A 22,253-nucleotide genomic window follows, 5' to 3' on the forward strand; every position below is an offset into this window, starting at 1 on the left:
ACAAAAAATTAGCCGGGCGTGGTGGCGGGCGCCTGTAGTCCCAGCTAATTTTTTGTATTTTTAGTAGAGACGGGGTTTCACCGTGGTCTCGATCTCCTGACCTCGTGATCCGCCCGCCTCGGCCTCCCAAAGTGCTGGGATTACAAGCGTGAGCCACCGCGCCCGGCCTTTTTTTTTAAGTTTTATCATTATTCAGCTTCATATTTAATGGACCAAAGACTTTCTCTGGTTACTTAACTATATGGCTTAGAGAGAAAAGGCATTCTTTGGCAAATCTTAAATGATAGTCGAATACATTATTGCTTCAAAAAAGTCATTGCTTTCAAAACAACTAGTACAATTAAACAGTGATAGCAATATCAAAGGCAGTGCTATCTTGTGAATCACTTTGGTTGATCATAGTAAGCCACAGCTAAAAGCTATCTCCTATTATTAGGATGCACCCATAAATGTATTCTTCCACCTTTTTTAGATTTTCCGTTATAAAAGTCATTTCTGTGTTATTGGATGCAGAGATACTCTTAACTGCTATTTCTTTGTTGTTAATTGTGGCTTTCTTTTATCATTAATAAGCATCTTTCTTTTTCACTCTTACTTTTTTAACTTCAAATTTATTTTGTCAGATATCAAGATCGCTATTTGAAACCTCCCTAGTCGATTATTATTCTGTCCAGAATTTTGTAAATTATGTGAAATTCACAAACTATAGTAAAACAATGATCTAGGAATATTGGTTGATGGGATTATCTCTGTACTACTTGTTTGAATAAAAAATTGGTATATTTTCTACAGAACAAAATTGCCGTCTTTAAATTTTTACTCTAGTCATGGAAGTGTTAATTGTATTTAAAAATCACTTTGTTCCACTGGTATTGTTGTGAGTAAATTAAATGATCAAGAAAGCAACTGTGAGATTTAACAAAGTTTTGCATAAACAACTTATGTTTGAGAGTAGTCCTGCCAGCATATTCCTGCCAGAATTTGTCCTTGGAACAGCAGACATAACATAACCGTGCAGGGCTTCCAGACATCTAGGAATTACTACAGATTTTAGGACAACAATTTCTTTGCCTTTCTTCCTTCTGTTCTCTTCTTCCTTCCTTCCTTTTCTTATTCCTCTTCTTCTTCATTTGTTCCTTTCTTCATGCCTGCCTTTCTGCCAGAGTTCCTTCTTTAAATATTTGCAGAGCCAAGTGTTCAGAAATGCATTCCAAAGTAGCTTTCTACTGCATTTAATTTTGTAGTCTATGACATTTCCTTCATTTTCTTTCACTTAAAGAGCGGCAGTGAGACAACTGTACTAATAGTTATGCATAAACTAATGAGACACTGATCATCCGTGAGTCTTTGGGCTTTTTGCTATCAGTAAGGCTCAGAATCAAAGGACTGGAAAAGAAGCAGGAGACTGGCTTCTTATCTTGGCACTGACAAAAATTAACATAAGGACGTTGAATAAGTCATTTATCTCTTCTGGATCAGATTCTTTAACTATTAAAACAGAAAGTCCGAACTTTGCACTGTGGCATGTGCCTGTGGTCCCAGCTCCTCAGGAAGCTGAGATGGGAGAATGGCTTGAGCCCAGGAGTTCCACACCAACTGAGGCAACATAGTGCGACCCCGTCTCTAAACAACAAAACTACACAAAGCAACAGAAAGTTGGATGGTCTTCAAGTACCCCCCTTCAATACTGCTCATGAGAGTGTGCTTATTAGACATAGAGATTGACAGGCATAATGTTTAATGTGGAAAAATTTATAGTTTCTTATAAAAATAAAAGAACCACTATAAGAGATAGTGATGAGGAGTGAAAAAATATAGATATTGGAGTGCAATACATCTAAAATTAAATATTGCTCTATAACTTATTAGTTGTATGTGGTAATTCAACATTTCCTTTTATCTTTTAATCCGGTATTGCATTGTTTTCATAGTAAAGATTAAATGAGAAAAAATAGAGTGTTTCTCACATCACTTGGTATATAATAATAAATCAGCAAATGGAAACAATTATTATGTATCTGTTTTTAATAGTTTTTCTTGTTGAGCCATTTCCACAGGAATGACTCAACTGAGAGGAGTTTTTTATTCCTTTTTCTATTTATCTTAGGGCAACAGATGGTGGCTTAGACAGTAGCACTTCCCAGGGTATATCACAATGACAGATTCGGTGACATGAACTTTATGAAGTCCTCTGCTAATAGCTTCTCTACTGCCAGAATGCAAGGTATCAAGCCAAAAGGTGTGTGGGAGGCTAATGACTACGTTTCCACAAATATTGGCATGAGCTGGATACTTGATTCATGAGAGCAACTTCCCAATTTTTGGCAAGTTACATGTAAAGACCATTTAGAATAATTTCTGGCTTTTTCTGAGTAGCAAGTGTTTTATGGAACCTGTAGAATTTTTCAAACCTACCTAAAGTATAGGCAACACAATATGATTGGCTAGATTATCTATGGAGGCATTATATTGCCAATTCTTCTATCTTTGGCTTTCATTTTCTTAGTTGCTTGCCTATACAGATGGTTTTAATTTGGACCAAAATATTTTAGTAATTTAAAATAAGACTTTAAAACTTGAGGAATATTTCATGATACAATAACAATGATTTTGTTTCAGTGCCCCAATATCAGCAGATTGTAGAAAAATTAAGTATGAATAGAGAATAGTAGTGAATATATAATCACAAATATGTTAGGCAGTAACCTTAAAGATTGAGATAGTTTGCCAAAAGTAGCTTGCATATCTTTCATTCTTTTACTTATAGAACAGATGAATAAAATCTTGAAAATATTTAGACATTATACTAATTTATTTTACGATAAATTCTTACTTAAAAAAATTGATAATTAATGGAGAAAACAAGAATGTAACCTCTACATGGGCAGAGGTCTTTGCTTTATTCACTCATATATCCCTAGTATCTAGAACATTCCCAAGCACATACTTGGCATTAAATAAATGCATTGAATAAATGAACAATGCCTCGATGAAAACATAAACTCTTTGCTAATACTGCCTTCCTAAATGTGTTTTTTAAAAATCACTTAAACAGGCTTTCAGAATCTGAATCCTGCCGTTTATCAGAAAAAATAGCTTAACCTCTTTGAACTTCACTATTTCTTTTTCTGTAATATGCATTTCTGTTAACATGAGGTAAAACTAACTTTTATCACTGTGCCTGGAACAAAGTACGTGGACATTAACTGTGGATTTTGTTTCATAAACACAATACCTGCATTTAAAAAAATAGGGTCCTATAACTTTAACCTAGAAATTGTTATTTATAAAAGAAGATTTGTATCAATTCTTTATACCAATAAAAGAAGCATATCGATTGTTATTTACAAAAGAAAATAATAGCTCTTTGTGACAGTTTTTAAAATGTAGCAATAGAAGAAGCAACGTTGCCTATGATTTACTACTTAAGAACAAATGTTCATGATGATGCATGTAATCTGTTTTTGTTAAACAAATGCATAATTTAGTCAGCATCATATGCAGTTTTGAAAAGTAAAGCATTATTATTTAGATGTCATTTCTGTGATCTCATGAAATATAGAATCCCTGGAATGAGAGAAAAGAATAAAATATTCTCTTTAACATATTTCTCTGCATAATATAAAAGGTCTGTAAAATCACCTGAAAGGCAAACGTGTCACACCATACCTCAGTGGTGATTTGCACCAAATACATTGTCTTTCGTAAATTTCCTGAGCAAACAGATTTCCAACGAGAAATGAATACTTTAATCAATGCAACTTTTCAACCTATTTAGTCCCTGATCTAGAAAAATTATACACAGTCATGAAGGATGGAACTAATTTTGAATTTACAGAGAAACTCATAACAAATTTAAATACCATAATATGTGTATTATATCTGTAGCTGTCAGAAAACTTTATTTACAGTCAATTGCCTTTCTCTGAATAATCATATTGTTGTCCTGAAAGATATTTAAGACCTTTGCCAAATTAAAGGTATGGCCTATATTTAGTGAATCATCATCATTGCACTTCCCCAGGGAGAGCTTAGATGAGAGAGCTCATGTTGTCGTCAGCTGTTGTTAAGTGGAAGGGATGGTACTGATCCAAAGACTTTAATAAATTGTTATTGGAAATGTGGTTTACCCAAAGACCATTTTTCTCAAAGTGTATTATCATAACATCCACTGGAGAGAAAGTCATCAAAGACGAAAGATGTCTGTATCATTTTATATGATCAAGACAGACTAATTTTTTGCTATGGAAAAGACATCATCATTATTTTAGGAGATAACTAGAATAATTTTTTTTTTTTTAACAACTGGACTGGCGATGTATAAAATGCTAAAAATAAAAACTGGATTGAGTATAAAATAATGAAATCTTCTATCTTTGACAAAACTTTATATTTTTCATGCTATATAATCTAAAAGCATATCTCATTTGTAATTATAATTTATTTTAAAAACCTTTCAAACATAAACAGTCATAGAGACAAGAGTACAGTGATCCTCCATAACACCATCATCCAGATTCAATAATTATTAAAATTTTGCAACCAGTCTATCCCTTTCTCTTTCCCATTCTCTTTGTTGAATTATTTAAAATCATTTCACATTGCTTCAGTATCTATTTCTAAAATTGTGGCTACATTACTGCAAAACCACGATACAGTTACCACCCCCCAAAATTTTAAGAATAATTCCTTAATATAATACCCCAGTCCATATTCAAATTTTCTTCATAGTCTCAGAAGCATCTCATTTTTTTCTTTTTAAAATGTACTTTAACATTGGATAAAACTGTAGAACAACATGTTGATATTTTAGCAAAATTGCCTACAGTTGGTCTATATTATAGACCAAGTCTGTGTGACAGAAACTGTCTCCACGGCACTCAAGTGAGTGGAACAATCGTGACTGAATTCTATATATAGAATCTTTCAGTGAGATGTAAAAACAGATGTTGTATGAAGCATCTGATGTTTCATAAATGGGTTATTTTATCCAACATTTCAGTGATCAATAGTTCATAGATTTTTTTTATATTAGGTAAGTTACTTCTCCCTCTTGAAAAACATGAAGGAAAACATTCAAAGGGCTTTGAGTTATGAAATGATTTATGAAATGATGGTGCTTTGGAGGGTGGTTATAATAAAATGTGTGTAGTAGCACCTTTCTTTTCATTCCTCTCTCTCAAAACACATGCATACACACGTATAAACACACACACACACACACACACACACACACACACACACACACACAGAGTCATGAGCAAAAGGATTTGAAGATTTGTTAGTTCGAATTTTCTTAGAGGTTTTATTTTATAAATTGAGTTGTACAGGAGGTACTCTGAGAGGGTAAGTTGAAGAATTCTCCACAAATCTAATTAGAAAATTTAAAAAGTGAAAATATATTACATGTCATTTGTGGTCTGATATTTTAGCTTTAATTACACTGAGGGGAGTTATAAAATAGCCATATCTGCTTTGCTAAATATTGACAGCATCTGATATAACGTTTGTAGAATTGGGACAGGAAACATTATTTTCAAAGTTGTCAAACTGAGGTACTATTTTTCTCCATAAATAAACAAAATGGTAGAAGAGTATACAAAACCATAAACAGATTCTACCTGAGAATTAAACCACTAAAGTAGAAGCCAAGCTTTAGATAGCTACAAAACTGGCCATTACTTCTTATACTTCACTTTTCTGTAAAATATACTAGGCAGAAGATTTTTTAAAATAAGAAAATCACCAATAAACAATTTCGTTTAAAATTTTTATGAGTCTGTGTGGTCTCCTAACTCTTTAAGAATGAGAAATGTATTTAAGGATTCATTTAAGGAAGTAGATAAGGGCATGGTACAGAATACCTACATATTAGTTTGTGGGATGTGTAGAACTGAGTTATGAGAATACTCAAGTTAAAAGTCACTTTCGCATTCCTTTCAAACAAAAGGCTTTGTCAGGTGAATGCTATGTTTTGTATTTAATTAACAATAACAAGTAAGATTTAATTGTAACCAAACTCAGCTATTTAGAAGTATCTTGTTTGTAAAACGGCGTAGAATAATGTCAACAATTTAGCAAGGAACCCAATTCACAGCATTTCAGAGCAAAAAGGGACAGAGGTCCTCTATCGCAACTTCTTTGTCATGGATGAAAACGGTGAGGCTCAAAAAGTTTGAGTGACACATCTAGTAAGTGGTAAGAGTCAAGACTAGAACTCATGTCTCCTACTGCCCAGCCTAATGTCCTTTATGCTAACCACACATATTTAACGGCTGGGGTGTTGAATGATACTAGAATGAATTATACATTATATAAATTATTCATTATGCAAATTAATTTTTGTTGTCTCAGTTTTCTGTATTCATGACATATTTGAATTTAACACGATTAATCTGGTACTTCTAGCTGTTTCTACATTTTATGAGTTGTATACATTTTATATCATTAAGTTATAAAATAGCAGAAGTCGCTTCTTTTTTCCAGATGAGACAGCAAAACCAGAAACTGACCCTTCAACTTTGAAGTAGCTTTTTGTTTGTTTCTTTCCCCTTTATATAGGATGTCTTGAAGCTGAGAAGGAAGAGCTGTTGGAGAGACGAGGAGTTAAGAGTTCATTCGGCTGTCCAGATGTATCCAAGTACCCTGTGTTATTTGGCAATAAATACATCTGGGCAACTGACTGAACTTTTCGCTTTTCATGACTCAGCTGGAACCCTCCACAACCAGAAGAGCCTGTTAGAAAGTGAAAAGTTTGTGATCTCTTAATCTAATGAAATGGGAATTGGGAATTGCTTGCGGGTGAAGAGACACCATTGTAGATGTAAGTGGGAATGCATTTTAGTATACAACTAAATTGATTTTTAAGTGTCTTAACAAAAGATACAGAGGATTTTTTTTCTAGCTTGCAAAATTAAAATCAAATTAACAGAAAATTTTGATCTGCTCTCATCAGTGACACTTGTCGTGTACTCACCAGTATAAAATAACTATTTTATATTGTGATGGAGAGTAGCTGGCAAATGCTGGCAACTATTATTTGTATATTATAATATTTAAAAGATATCTAACCTCAAGCTATGGCTATGTACATGGATCCATCTGATGTATTTCCCCCAATCACTCTTTATCTCATGATGCAATTTCATTTTATTATAGCAATTATCACTATTTGAAATTATCCTACATCTTTGTTTAAATGTTTATTTTCTGTATCTCCAGCTAGAATGTAAGCTCCATTGGAGCAGGGGCCCTGTCTACCTTGTTTACTACTACATGCCCAGCATCTGGCATAGTGCCTGGCACATAATAAGCAATCGATAAATATTTGAATATATGAAACTACTATTATATAGCTTTTGGTCCTGCAGATTGGCTGGAGTTGGTCTCCAACACAGAGATTTAGCATATGGTTTGCTCCATTAGCTCTCCTCTTTGAAAACCTTCAGTTTATTGTGCTATGTGCATACTAACACTGAGATAATTCCTAGATAGTTCTGCTACCACCTATGGAGAAAGCAGTTTCAAATTGCTGGGCATTCTGCCCACTAAGGCAAATTCTCTCCTTGTCTGTTACTACCATCATAGAGTGATTTGCAATTGCTACTTTAAGTCTGTCAACTGGGAAGTGTATGTTTTTAAAGTATTATTTTATGTAAATAGAATAGGTCTAGCTGTGAAAAACATAATTTTATATGCTGTAGATTTTGAGTTAACTGTTGTGTGAATTCGCACATAATTTGACAATAATCACGCTCATGGAACATGTCAAACACAAGCAGAGGTATTTAGTAAATACAAATGAGGAGAAAAAAATTTTTTTTTCCATTTGAATTCCAAGCATAGGAGGAACAGGTAAATCTGTTTAAATAACCACTTAACATTATCTTGGAGGACAGGGAATACAAGTAATGAGCCTAGACTTGCATTCAAATTGAATAATCACTGGTGGAAGAGTAGTCTTTAATTTCATTGATGATAATAACTGAAAAACTTTCTATCAAAATAATAAAAATTATCTGATTTGACTATAGTTAGCAAAGGTGAGTTTTTAGTATGACAAATGTATGATTTATTAGAAAATCGCTAGACTACATTTGAAGTTGAAAGGAAAACTTCCTACAACATTCATTAGTCCTAAGGATAATTTTTGAATTAAATGAGCTCCCCCAAAATTATTGTAAATCTGTGCCACATTAATATAATCTTCCCAGGACTAATCTGAACATTTATGGCTAATTCGTTTTTGATTTAGACATCTGCTAAAAGCTCAGTGGGTATAATAACTAGAGGGATAATATTTGAATTATGAGTCATAATTTCTGAATACTGAAAATTGTTAAAAATCAAACTTCTATATGTACTATTATTTATTCAATTTTTAAATGCTTTGTTATACAAAGTGAGACAGAAGTGATCTAGTCGACTATATTCTACAATTTCTTTTTTTTTTGAGACAGGATCTGTTGCCCTAGCTGGAGTAGAGTGATATGATCAGGGCTCACTGCAGCCTCAACCACCTGAGTTCAAGGGATCCTCCCACCTCAGCCTCTCAAGTAGCTGGGACCAGAGGCATACGCCACCACATCTGGCTATTTTTTGTATTTTTTGTAGACATGGGGTTTTGCCATTTTGTCCAGGCTGGTCTTGAACTCCTGAGCTCAAGCAATGCACCCACTCTGGCCTCCCAAAGTGCTGGGATTATAGGCATGAGCCATCACACGTGGCCTATTCTACAATTTAAAAAAAATTAGTGTGAAATTTAGTCTTTCAGTTTGACAGAAAATATGCTGCATCATTATAATGTGCTAATAGAATTTCCAGAAATCTAGTGTAAACTATATCTTTTCATGGGTGAATCTAGACTCTCCAATTTTTGTTAAAACATGAGTAGAAATGCTGGCATTTTTTTTTTAAGACTCATCAATATTATGTTCAACCAGGTCTGGGAAAGAAAGAATAAAAAGTAGTGTGAGAACAGAAAACGTGATTGAAACACGACCAATCTTTCTTCAGTGCCAAAGGGTGGAAAAGGTAATGATAAAAATGAATTATAAATGGTTAGCTTTAGAGGATGCAAGGCAAGGGTTTTCAATAAAGTTGTAAGCTTCTATCCTCTCCAAGCACAATTTGGGCAAAACCACAGCTCTTCCTTTATTCTTAGATAGTATCTTTTGACTTCACACCTTAAATCTCCTACCTTCCCATCAATCAGCCAATTACTTTGTACTCAGGACTTGGCTAAGGATTGTGGATGTTACATGGAAAGTACATCTATATGGCTCTTCTGCTCAAAAATTTGCCTTTAGTATTAATACAACACCTTTAAAAAGCCTTGTTCATGCCAGCCTTTGTGCCCCACAGTTTTTTGTTTTCTTTGATTTTGTTAATATTTTTTGAGACAGGGTCTCACTGTGTCACCCAGACTGGAGTGCAGTGGTGCGATCACAGCTCACTGCTGCTGCCACCTGCTGGCCTCAAGCCATCCTCCCACCTCCGTCCCCAAGCCCACCCCACAGTAACTGGGACTACAGGCCCGCACCGTCACATGGGGCTGATTTTTTTTGCGGAGATGGTGTCTTGCTCTGTCCCATAGTTTTTAACTTATTTTTTAAAATTACTTTTGCTTCCAAGGTGATTATTGATGATGACTTTTAAGTATTTCTGTGAGTGATACGGATTCTGATAGTTTGCAATTTATTTCCAAATGTCCAGTGGAGATTCGATTTTGGTTCAGTTGTTTTGGAGTGTTCACACTATTCTGGATGACATATGCTGTATGACACATGGCATATAGCCATATGAGCATAGATTTCATAGGCATGAATTAAATATAATACTCATGGTATGGATTCATACTTAATTAAATTTTCACATTAATTGAGGTTATTCTGCAATATCTTGTGTAAAATTGTACTATTGAAAATTATGTGAAAACTAATGTTTCTCCCCCATTTGTCTTAGCAACTGTAGTTACTGTTATTGATGTCTGAAGATTTTACAGTGCTTTAGAGAAGGCATGAAAAGGTCTGTGATTTATACTGTAGAAAGGATTGAGAGATTGGTCGGAGTGTGTATTTAGTGGTTATCCTGATCTTATTTCTATGATTTAATCTATGATTTTCTCTTCATACTTGAGACAGCTAATTGGTTTTAAGTTAATCTTTTTCTGGACACGAAATTATAAATATGTATAACTACACAAAGTAACACATAAACACACAAATATATATTATAAAGTTGGTTATAATTATACTTATATTATTAATATAATTATACTTATTAATATAATTATACTTATATTATTATAAGTATAATTATAAATTATAACACTTATTAAATTATCAAACCTAGTTTCAAGGCAAATATTGTAAAATCTCATTAAAAATTAGTCAATTATTCCATCAATTATCTCACAAGTGATTTTTAAAAAATTTTACAAAACACAAACCTTCACAAATTTGAAAACTTGAATTTATAAGCATTCTTTTGTGTTCACGCAACTTTAAAAGTTCCATTACACAGATCAGAAAGTTCCATATATGCAGATCAGAAAGTTTCATTAGAGTTGTTTCGCTGTGTTTTTCAGTTTCTTTTATTGATTGATCTTATCCAAGACTTAAGAAGTTTTGCATCACCTTCCCTTTTAGTAGAATTACTCACAGAACATTTCTTATTGCAAAATATCATCATCACAGTGGCCTGGCCATTTGGGGAAACATGTAAGATAACATGATTTACTTTACATAATTCATATAATTTATTCCCATCACACTATGTTCCCAAACTCTTACCACCAGTTCACAGGTATTTTCTATCATATCCAGTCAGTGTTCATGCAAATTTTAACAGCATGGGGAGACATGATTTTGTCTACAAGTCATTTTTGTTAATAAATTGGAAATCTATATACATGATATTTTTTGTGATTATTACTCATTGTTCTCAATAAAATTGGAACTTAGAAAAATAAATATTTGATGTTTAATCTTTCTGCTTATATTTCTCAGGAATATACATGTTAAAAAGCATAACAAAGCTGGCTGATTTTTAAAGGAATATAATATTTTGAGTAACAGTAATGGAATTCATCCATAGCTAAAAATGTGGCTAATAAAATGCTTCATGAAATGATTATTGTATCAGCTTGTTTTGTTATACTCTATTGGAGCACAGCATATTTTACTCTATCTTTGAACCTTTAAAAATTATACTAATATTTGGATACATAAAAATAAATATTGAAAATCATTTTAATACTTTTAGCATAAGGAAAAGGGAAAAGGTTTGATACTTTTTGAGGGCTAAGAAGCAGGATGGGACCTTTTGCTTTCCCTTACCATTTTTTTCTGTCACTTATTTTCAGACCTCCCAGAGAAAGAGATATCTGTGTTGTCTGGTAAAATTTATGGGACAGAATTGGTCTGACTAATGGTCAGGGTGATCTCTCTCTCTCTCTCTCTCTCACAGAATATTTTGAGTTCCTAGATATTGGAAGGCCACATTTTATGTATTACTGTAGTAAGGAGATGATTTTGAGATTGATTTTTGTGTAGGTAGCACTGACAGAACTGATAAATGAGAGCTAAGGGATGAAGAAGGGAGAAAATATTAACTATGTATCTTGAGTGACAAGGATAGTGCTATTAAATGAGATGGGAAACATAGGGAGATGTGATTTCTTCTGGTTAAATTTTACTTCCAAATTTCTAGAAGGAGCTAGAAGCACAATAAAGAAAGCTTATCAAGACAGATTTTCATGATCATATTACTCTTAAATATTTATAAATTAGACAAAACAGATGATCTTTCAGTGTTATTCCATGTTCTCAAGCTATTCAATTATCTGTCTTTCTCACTTTCTCTCTCACATTCACACACATATCCCTGAATTCTTCTCATTGATAGCCCAGTACATGTGAATTTAACAGTGTCATGATCTTGACTCTTAAATAGCTTTGTAACATCAGAAAAAATACAGTTAGATGTTTGGTGTGGGTAAAGAGTATAATCAAAATCCTAAATAGAAAATGCAGGAGAGAGGTTCTTAGTACATTTGCATCCAGTTTACTTTTGGCCAACACTTTAACATACCAAATATAGTTAGTGCTAAATGATGAATAATCCACTATGTAAATATTTGTTTGGGTTTGATGCAGCAAATAACTCTTTAAAAAATAACCTACAGAAATAGAAGGTATTCACTCTGAAATTCTTTGAAAAGTTGTTTGATTTCTATGTTTTCTGCCTAGTACTTTAGAAGATGTATTGTTACTTCTTAATCCACAAAAGAAACTAAAGATTTTTGTTTCAATCATCTAGTGCAACTAACCTTTAGTTTGTTATTTTCAGTACTATACCATGTGTTCTTTCTGTAATATATCATCTGTTGGCTACTAACTGATCAGTACTAGAGTGGTTGCTATATTTAATATAGTAAATTTAATCAATTCATTTATTTAGTATAAACCTGTTGCTGCCCTCTGGAGAATGTTGTTGGTTAATGCAAAAGTATAAAGAGAACTATGTAATTGCAGGTTTCTTCACTTTGAAGCAATCAAAACTAGAAATGTATAAAATGTGTTCAGTTTATAGAATGCCTAAAATTTGCTTTGGTTTTCCATGTTGCTGTAAGATGAAACCTTTTTATTTTAGATATGCTATTTAATTATTAGATCACATATTTTCTCCCAATGGTTTGCAAACTAAGAAGAATATATTCTTAATTTCTTTTTCAAAACATTGATTTGAAGCCATGTGTACTCCAAGAGGGGGAAATTTGGTATAAACCATGTATATATCAAATATATACAGGAAATTTTTAAAAACTGTGATGATAATTGAAAAATCTGCTCTCTTTGCCATATTTTATCACTTACACAATATAACATGCTTACCTGTTTGCTGAATTAATAACTGTTTCTTATCACCATTAAGTGCATTTAAGTTTATTTAATTGGTTACTATGCAAGTTATTTGGACGTTTAACTAATTTTCTCTTTCTTCTTTTTCTCTCCCCAGAAAGGATGATATGATGAACCTAACCTGTTAATTTCCTCTTCTCAATTTTAAACTTTGGTTGCTTAAGCCTGAAGCAATCATGGTGAACCTGAGGAATGCGGTGCATTCGTTCCTGTAAGGATGTTACTACTTATTATTTTAGTAAAAAGATAACGTTGCTTGGTAGCTTGCTCAACATGTTAAAAAATGCTTCTATATGATCAGCTATATTTGCCTAAATCTGCATAAATGGCTTGCATCCCAAAAGACTAATATTATGGGTGATTCCTGGACTCTAATTAAGCACTCGAGTTCACGTACTTAAACAAGTAATATGGTGATAATGCCCTAAATTCAAATAATCTCAATGTTCATGGCTACTTTTTCCATGGGTAAAACTTAGAAAGGAAAAAATTTCTTTCCTTTTCCTTCTTGCATGAACTGAACAGTTAAGAGAATGAAATGCCTCTGGTTTTGTGAAGAATAGTTGAGGTAGGAAAAGAAAAGGTCGGAAGTTAGGGGGTAGGGCTTGGCGATGTAGCTGGATGGGAAAAACCAATGTCATCCTCAGAAGTCTTGATGCAGTGACCCAGTTGCAGCCAGTAATATACAACATAAAGGGTGTAGGTAAAGATACAGGAGATTCAAATAATAAGCAATTCTAAGTTTGATCTAATCCAGGTATACCTTCTTTTTACATAGTAAAATGTTGGAGTGTTTCTTCCAAACCTGCTTTTTGAGGAACGAAGCATAGAAAAAAATGATCCAAAGCTATGTAAACTCTGATCGGTATAGTTGAGAAACCCCAAATCTCCTTGCTCCTAGGTAGTCTCCTTTATGATTCTTGTAAAAGAGATCACCCAGGAAAAATTTTACAGTGTGGTGGAGATATAAAGTTCAGCAACATTGGATCCTCTGCAGTGTGCATCACCGTGGCCCATCTTGAGTGTCATTGTTGTGATGATAGTTTCAAGTACGGAAGAGTCCAAGAGAACTAGAGCAGACAACTGGGAAAGAAAAGAGTGAAGGACAGTAATAAAGAAGGGAAAAGAAGAGTTGGGTATGGGAAAATGAAAGGACAAGTGTTCCTACTCCATGAGCCTGTGCCAACTTAGTATATAGCCATTGGCCCATATACCAAAGTGTAGGACTGCCGTAAAGGGCACCAAATTATTCTGCTATGAAATTAATTAAAGAATTCATACACAATTTTTTTAAATTCTATTGAGAGAAACAAGGAAGCATTCCTGTCTTCTAACAATGCCCATTGTCCTAGGTCATAGAAAAACTCAGTAGATTTTAAATATATTCAACTTTTTAAATTAAATTATCATTTTGTTTATATACTAAGAATGTAAAATTATATTTTCATTAAAACTTTAGTAGCAATGAGTAAATTATATGCATTTCAAAGAGAAATTATGACTTTTGTGTACATATTTTATGAGATTCCTATGAGCTTAAAAACAATTAGGATAAACTTTAAGAGCAAGACCTAAATTACTCCTCTTTTGTAAAAGGACTTTATAATTTCACTGAGCATGTTAAGTATTAAAAATTAGATTTAATTATAATACAGCCAATTCTTCATTACAAAACTGAAGAATAAAGGATTAAACTTTAATAAAAATCATAAAATCTTGTCTATAAGTAGTGCTCAATAAAAATTTATTAAACTGAATTTAATTGAAACCAGGAAAGTGAAGTAAATACTTTATCAAGATTTATCCTAACACCATTACCTTATTTTGTAATTCACAACAGATATGTTTACATCTGACAAGACTCCTTCCTTCAGTAATTCAGTATTTGTCTCACAGATTCTTTAATTAAAAAAAAAATTTCTGACCAGTAGGGATAGGCTAGATAACTACTTGAAACAGTCCAAACTCAAAGATACTCAAATTATAAAATTCATAATTTGACATAATTTTCTTCGTGTATGTTTTTGTTATGTATAATTTGTCCTGTACTCCTCTACCATTTTTAGAGACATATGAAGGAATTTCGATGTTTTCACAATTTACTTAGTACATTTGAGGCAGACTGCATGTTCCCCTAGGACCTTATTCTATAGGTTTAAGGATAAATGTACTTGTCATTCTGCAATCAACAATTGAAGATGCAGTTTAGTATTTGAGATAAATTCTTGTGGGACTACTTGAGATGATCATCAGCTAATTTAAAACAGAACATTGTTTTTTAAAACGCCAGCAGGACAAGTCTTTTGTCAGCTAGGCCAGAAAGGACTCTGGAAAACATACTGGATTTAAGATTACTTTTCGGAGTCCAGTTCTTCACACATAGACATCGTCTCAAAATAAAATCGAGACTTAAAATTATCCTGGCAAATTTTGAAATACATGAGTTGGGATATAGCAAACATAAAAATACTTTTGTTTAACTGCGAAGCAGACAGAAGGTACCTCCAGCATTTACTGAGGGCCTCTTATGACGCAGGTATTAAAGTTTGACATGTATAATTTAATTTTCACAACAACCATATGATGGAGATTGTCCTTGTACAGATGAAGTTGATGTTCTGATAGGTTAAGTGACTGGTCAAAAATTACTGAAGTCAGATAGCCAGGACATTGGCCACATGCCACATTCAATAAATACAGTGACAGAGTAATCAAAGCTGAGAACAAATAACTTGCTTCTGTTTATTTGGTCCTTTATTTTACTAATTTTTACTCATATTAATCACAGATTAATTATGTTATAGATTTTGGAATCCTGTATTATTTTTGCCTATTTTGTATGTTCTGGGAAAATAATACATTTGGAAGAATTTACTGATTACTTCTCACCATTTGATAAGAATTACGATTTCTGTGATAATGGTAGTGAGCAATGAGTCCATTAAATCACACACGTATTATCCCTGCCTGGAGATACTATCTTCAGTTCAAAGAACAAGTGACTGGGATAATGACATAAAAATACATAATATGGAGAACACATAGACTCTGAATGTTATGTCATGTGTTCCATCTCCCTAATTTCAGAAAGAATCATCCTTCAACTATCTTGCATAGAAAATTATGTAGCATATATTGTGCGACCAGAGGCAATTTTCTCCTCTATAATAATATCAAGGTTGAACAACCACTACATATAGGAAACGTATCCTCATGTTGCTGTTTAACGTTAATTAAATAACTATTACTACACATGGAATAAACATAAATCAGTCATTCACAGGTAATATTTCTTAGTTTTAAGCAGGAAATATTGAACATGCTTGGCTGTCTTGTCTATTTTATTAAGGAAAAAATGTGTAGCTTTATTAGACATTTTAGGAGCTTACACTTTGAGAGAATACTTATGTACATAACTCAGATAAATCTCATGTCGCCATAGGGGGATATTAATTTAGAATGTGCAAATGACAACCACATCCATCTCTGGCAATAGCCTGCCACCTGGCCTGAAATTCCTACTGGTAGAATCTACCGAAGGACCATCATGAGAAATGTACATTTTAAATGACTTAAGAGATTTAGTTCCACTGCATGAAAAGTAACAAATCCGTAGGCATTAATCACCACAAATCATTATCTAGCCTAGAACAAGGCCCACAAAATATAAGACAAGACAGAAATGCGGAGAGTGGCAGGTAGAAGGAAAGTTTATAGCACAAAATGTTAAGAAACAATTGAACCAGCATAATGGCACTTTGCAAATGTGAGAAGGTAGAAAAACTTCTAAAAAGAAATGAATGGATACTCTTGTCAAAACCCACTGTACCTCTTCCAGACGCTTGCCGGAAGTTGGTCTGATGGCAACTTAATTCCTTCTTAGCCTTGGATCAATAGAATGCAACTTCCAGTTTCCTTGTTAGGGTCATGGATCCTTTAAGAAAATCCCCCTTCATTCTGTTACCAGCTGTCTCAGAACATATCTAAAGGAATCAGTATTTTAAAAATATAAAGAATAGACTATTATAGCAAATCAAGCAATACTGTGGTTTCAGATCGCAGTAAAAGTTTAAAACATAGACTTTGAAATCAGCGGGACCTGAGTATGGACCCTGGCCCCCCCACTTACTGGCTGTTTGGGCTTGAAAAAGTTACTTACCCTTTCTGAACTTTACTCAGTCTTCTCATCTACATGATGGATAGAAATTAGAACTGACATCATGAGGTTGTTTAATAAGATCAAATGAGATTATACATATATGTTTCAGCAAACTAAGTGCCTAACTCATAATAATCACTCAATAAAAGTTGGTGATTTTTGGAGAGAAAGAAGAAATACTGAGACTTAATTAAGAGAGTAGAAATAATGATGACAATGATGCTGATGATGATAATGATGACAATGATCCATGAAGAAGCAGTTGTTTTGCATGAGCAACTTATTGTGTATAAGTAATATAATATGTACCTGATTTTTTTTTCTTCTTAATTTTCAGTGTGCACCTAATTGGCCTATTGGTTTGGCAATGCGATATTTCTGTGAGCCCAGTAGCAGCTATAGTAACTGACATTTTCAATACCTCCGATGGTGGACGCTTCAAATTCCCAGACGGGGTACAAAACTGGCCAGCACTTTCAATCGTCGTAATAATAATCATGACAATAGGTGGCAACATCCTTGTGATCATGGCAGTAAGCATGGAAAAGAAACTGCACAATGCCACCAATTACTTCTTAATGTCCCTAGCCATTGCTGATATGCTAGTGGGACTACTTGTCATGCCCCTGTCTCTCCTGGCAATCCTTTATGGTAAGTACAATTCTATTCACTTTTCAATCTCATGTAATGTCATAAATTTGTGTCATAGTAAACACTCATAAAGTTAATTATTTTACTTGTAACATTTGGAAAAAGAAAAAAGCAAATTGTGTGACAGAAGGAGTTGGATGTATCATATTTATTAAACAAATCAGTAACAGTCTTCCAAAAGCAAAACAGACATTTTATAATATATTGAAATCATACATAGATGCTCTCTTGCTTAGTGTCTTTGTAAACAATGAATGAACAGTTAGTTGCCTTACAATGTACCGAATGAGACAGTAACAGAAAGATCTTTCAACCCGTGTTCTGGGCAGTACACATACCTACTACCATCTCTGATACAAAGAATGAAAAACAGGCTCATCCTCTTTAATAAATATATTTTAAGAAATCCTTCTTAAAGCTGCCAAACTAAGTGGTTGACACAAAACAGGCACTCAATAATAGCTATTCTTCTTGTTCATGGAGTCTATAATTTGTGTTATTACAAAGAGACAAGAGATAGTAAAATTAATTACTAAGTATATAACTGTAAGTTCGTATCATCACTTTAAAAATTCAGGCATTGAAAGTTTCAATATATTGATTTTAAAGAGGTTTTTAATTTTTCTTTTGATTTTCTTCCATCCCTTCATTCTGTTCATTTTAACCTAAGATTTTGTTTCTAGCTAATATTTATGATGAACAATCAAATCGTTTATACAATTCTACAAAGTATCTTTACTAGGAAGTTGGAGAGCCCAGTTTGAATTTAATTGCTAATGTGCTTATCTCACAAAGGAGTAAAATAGACTTCCAGTTGCCTGGAGTGTATAATGGAATTAGACTAGAAGAAATAATATTGAAAGTGTATCTAGCTGTCGATCCTAAAAGAAAATAAATGCATCTAGAAAATAATCTCTCATGAAATGTAAAAATTAATTAGCCTGTTCTATACCTATGGCAATAGTAGATTATCTTAATAGGCGTTTCATAAAGTGTTCTCAGAATATATGGTTTTCTTATTCTTCATCAAGTTTTAATGATGCATTAGCCTTAAAGCACCAGTATTTTATCTGCTCAGTGGGCATTTTACCACTCTATTGCTCCAAAATTAAGAAAAGATTACTGGAATGAAGTGAAACTATAATTTAGAAGGTATACTGTGTTCTGTGGTGTCTGTTTTGCCAGCTTCTCCCTTTAAAAAAATGTGAGTGGCCAAATAATGATATTAGCATAAATCCAAGTCTCTTAACATATCTATTCCCCTGCCCAAATAAACAAAGAACAATATAAAAAAACAAATAAAACTACACAATACCACCGTTAAGTGTGGAGAGCATTCAAATTTCAAATTACCTGTAAGTAGAAAAACAAACGGGAAATAACACTGAACTATCTATTAGGCTTCTACCCCATGCTGTTGCGTAGAAGAAGAGTAGTCCAGGAAAGATAGCATGAAATAAACTAGAGGAAAGCTATTAGGAAGCCTAAGATTGATCTAAAATCACCACAGGTGGCCAGGCGGTTACTCACGCCTGTAGTCTTAGCACTTTGGGAGGCCCAGGCTGGTGGATCACTTGAGGTCAGGAACTTGAAACCAGCCTGGCCAACATGGTGAAACCCAGTCTCTACTGAAAATACAAAAAAATTAGCTGGGCGTGGTGGTAGGCGCCTGTAATCCCAGCTACTCGGGAGGCTGAGGCAGGAGAATTGCTTGAACCTGGGAGGCAGAGGTTGCAGTGACTTGAGATCACACCACTGCACTCCAGCTTGGGCAACAGAGCAAGACTCCATAAAAAAATTTAAAAAAAAATCACCACAAGCAAGTAAGTCTACCCCAAGTATGAAAATACTGAAAAGTTTCTCTAGAAGGTCAGCCTTCAGATGAGGTACTGAAAAGTATGCATAAGACTCAAGAAAGCAGCCTTGGAAAATTAACTCTTTGGAGGTGGAAAAAGGTAAAAAAGGAAGCAAGAGGTGACTTGAAAAAAAAAAAAAAAGCACAGTGAAAGGAAAAAGAAGCAAGAGGGGGAAATTTATCATCTTACAATACAGAAAATGTCAAAATACTAGGACCCATCACCCCTCCCTCTACTGTCTCCCACTGTCCCCCAAAGGCCCTCCAGTAAAGAAACCATACTTTGATACACAAAGAAAAGAGGATGCTCTTGAGCTTGGAATTTTGGAAGCTACCTACAAACTGTCAGTCATGTTCATAGAAATTCTGAGATGCAACCAATCTTCATCTATACCAAGCTACTATAGAAAGAAATCAGAATATGAGAATAGAAAGAAGGCATCTGATGAACATTCCCTCCAATAAAGAATGATCAAGTGGAAGAATATGCTAGCAAAACACTTCAAAAAATATCTTCAAACAAGCATGTTAAGGTATTAAAAAATGTACCTTGAAGTAGTAATCTAATGACTAAGAATAGAAATGGTTAAAAAAAAAAAAAAGACAACACAAAGGAAAATTAACTGAATTCAGGACAAATAAAATAGAAGAAAAATACATCATATCAGGAATGAACATAAAAAGCACCCAACAACTATTGATTCATATGAAACTTAATAAGGAGTATAGAAGAAAAGCAGATTAATAAAGAGAATGAAGATGAGACAAAGAAAGAAGTAAAATATGTCAGAAAGTGTGTGGTTGAAATGGAATATCAGCAAAAATGATCAAATGTATGTATGAGAACCCTTGAAAAGGAACAAATAGTAAAACAGAATTAATATTTAAAACTGTAATCTAAGAATGTCTTCCAGATATAAAAGAGAGTCTGACTCTACATATTGATAGGTTCAACCCAGTGCTAGAAAATTGACCTGAAACAATGAACTCTGAGATAAATCTGAGACACTGGATTTTTCAATATAAAGAAAAAATCCTCAGAGTTTCCAAAGCAAAAAGAGGGAAAAACTTACAAGAGCAAGAGCGTTAGACTGGCCTTACATGTCAAAAAAAAAAAAAAAAAAAAAAGACAAAGCAATAGTGAAATAATACTATCAAAACACAACCATTTATAGGACATGCTTTGAAAGGCAAATCTATACAGACAGAAAACAGATCAATAGTTTCAATGGCTGAAAGTGGGAAGATGACTTCAAAAAGGCATTTATTTTGTTATTATGAAACTGTTCTATATCTTGATTGTGGTGATGGTTATACAAATATATATATATAAATTTGAAGAGCTATAAATTCTAGTATACAGTTTTAAAAAGGTGAATTTTACTCTATATAATAGATGCCATAAATTTAAAAATATTTTTAAATACACAAAACGGTTTGGAAATATGATTCTATGTGTAGACAAGTTGTCCATTAAGGCTATAAAAAGTTTAAGTTTTTGAAAATTCAGGGAATTCTGTACCACAAGCCCTTTTAAAAAATAAAGTAGTGGAGGTCAGGTGTGGTGGCTCATGCCTTTAATCTCAGCACTTTGGGAGGCCGAGGAGGGCGGATCACTTGTGGTCAAGAGTTCGAGACCAGCCTGGTCAACCGGGTTTCTTTAGTAGAGACCCGGTGTCTACTAAAAATACAAAAAAATTAGCTGGGTGTGGTGCTGCCTGCCTGTAATCTCAGCTCCTTGGGAGACTGAGGCAGGAGAATCGCTTGAACCCAGGAGGCGGAGGTTGTAGTTAGCCAAGATTGAGCCACTGCAATCCAGCTTGGGTGACAGAGGGAGATTCCATCTCAAATAAAATAAAATAGAATAAAATAAAATTACAAAATAAAGCAAAATAAAATAGTGGATGGGATTCATCTAACAAAGGGATGACTGGGAAAATTTCATCAAAAAGACTGATGATAAACATTTAATATATTTAACTTTAGAGCTAAAATAAAAGAAATGGTATTTTAAGAGCAGAAAAATACCATGTCATATAATAATATATTATGTTTTATCTGTTCTAACAATCTGGAAACAATGCAACCAAAAATTAGGAAGAGAAAGAGGAAGGGGAAGAGGAGAGTAGAATCATTTCGTTGATTCTTCTATAAACGAATGATAATAATTAAATTATAACCATAAAAAACTGGCAAATCAGAAAGTAATAGAATTAATAAGAAAACGTGGGTCTAGGGTCATTAAGCATGTTATAAATATAAAGTTAACCACTAGAACAAAAATACACACCATCTTAAACACCAAAGGAAATGTAATTAATAGAAGAACCAAAACCAGTGAAATAGAGGAAGAAATAGAAGAAAATAAGGCTGGGCGCGGTGGCTCGCGCCTGTAATCCCAGCACTTTGGGAGGCCAACGTGAGCAGATCACGAGGTCAGGAGATCGAGACCATCCTGGTTAACATGGTGAAGCACCGTCTCTACTAAAAATACAAAAAAAATTAGCCAGGTGTAGTGGTGGGCACCTGTGGTCCTAGCTACTCAGGAGGCTGAGGCAGGAGAATGGCATGAACCTGGGAGGCGGAGCTTGCAGCGAGCGGAGATCGCGCCACTGCACTCCAGCCTGGGTGACAGAGCGAGACTCTATCTCAAAAAAAAAAAAAA

The 22,253-nt window shown here is 33.8% G+C and overlaps 1 protein-coding gene across 3 annotated transcripts in view; it reads left to right on the forward strand.

Annotated features, from left to right (window-relative positions):
* HTR2C (5-hydroxytryptamine receptor 2C) overlaps positions 1 to 22,253 on the forward strand; it is a 327,242-nt gene that overhangs the window by 123,365 nt on the left and 181,624 nt on the right. For 2 of the 3 annotated variants that reach the window (XM_032757498.2, XM_032757499.2), the window contains exons 3-4: positions 13,021 to 13,134; positions 17,420 to 17,733. In XM_032757498.2, the coding sequence (XP_032613389.1) occupies positions 13,100 to 13,134; positions 17,420 to 17,733 (349 nt within the window). In that variant the 5' untranslated portion in view covers positions 13,021 to 13,099. Of the gene's footprint in view, positions 1 to 8,942; positions 9,034 to 13,020; positions 13,135 to 17,419; positions 17,734 to 22,253 lie in introns of all 3 variants that reach the window. The other variant, XM_032757497.2, reaches the window with a different exon arrangement.

This window comes from Hylobates moloch, unplaced genomic scaffold (genome assembly GCF_009828535.3).
Source record: "Hylobates moloch isolate HMO894 unplaced genomic scaffold, HMol_V3 SCAFFOLD_7, whole genome shotgun sequence".
NCBI classification, from domain to species: domain Eukaryota; kingdom Metazoa; phylum Chordata; class Mammalia; order Primates; family Hylobatidae; genus Hylobates; species Hylobates moloch.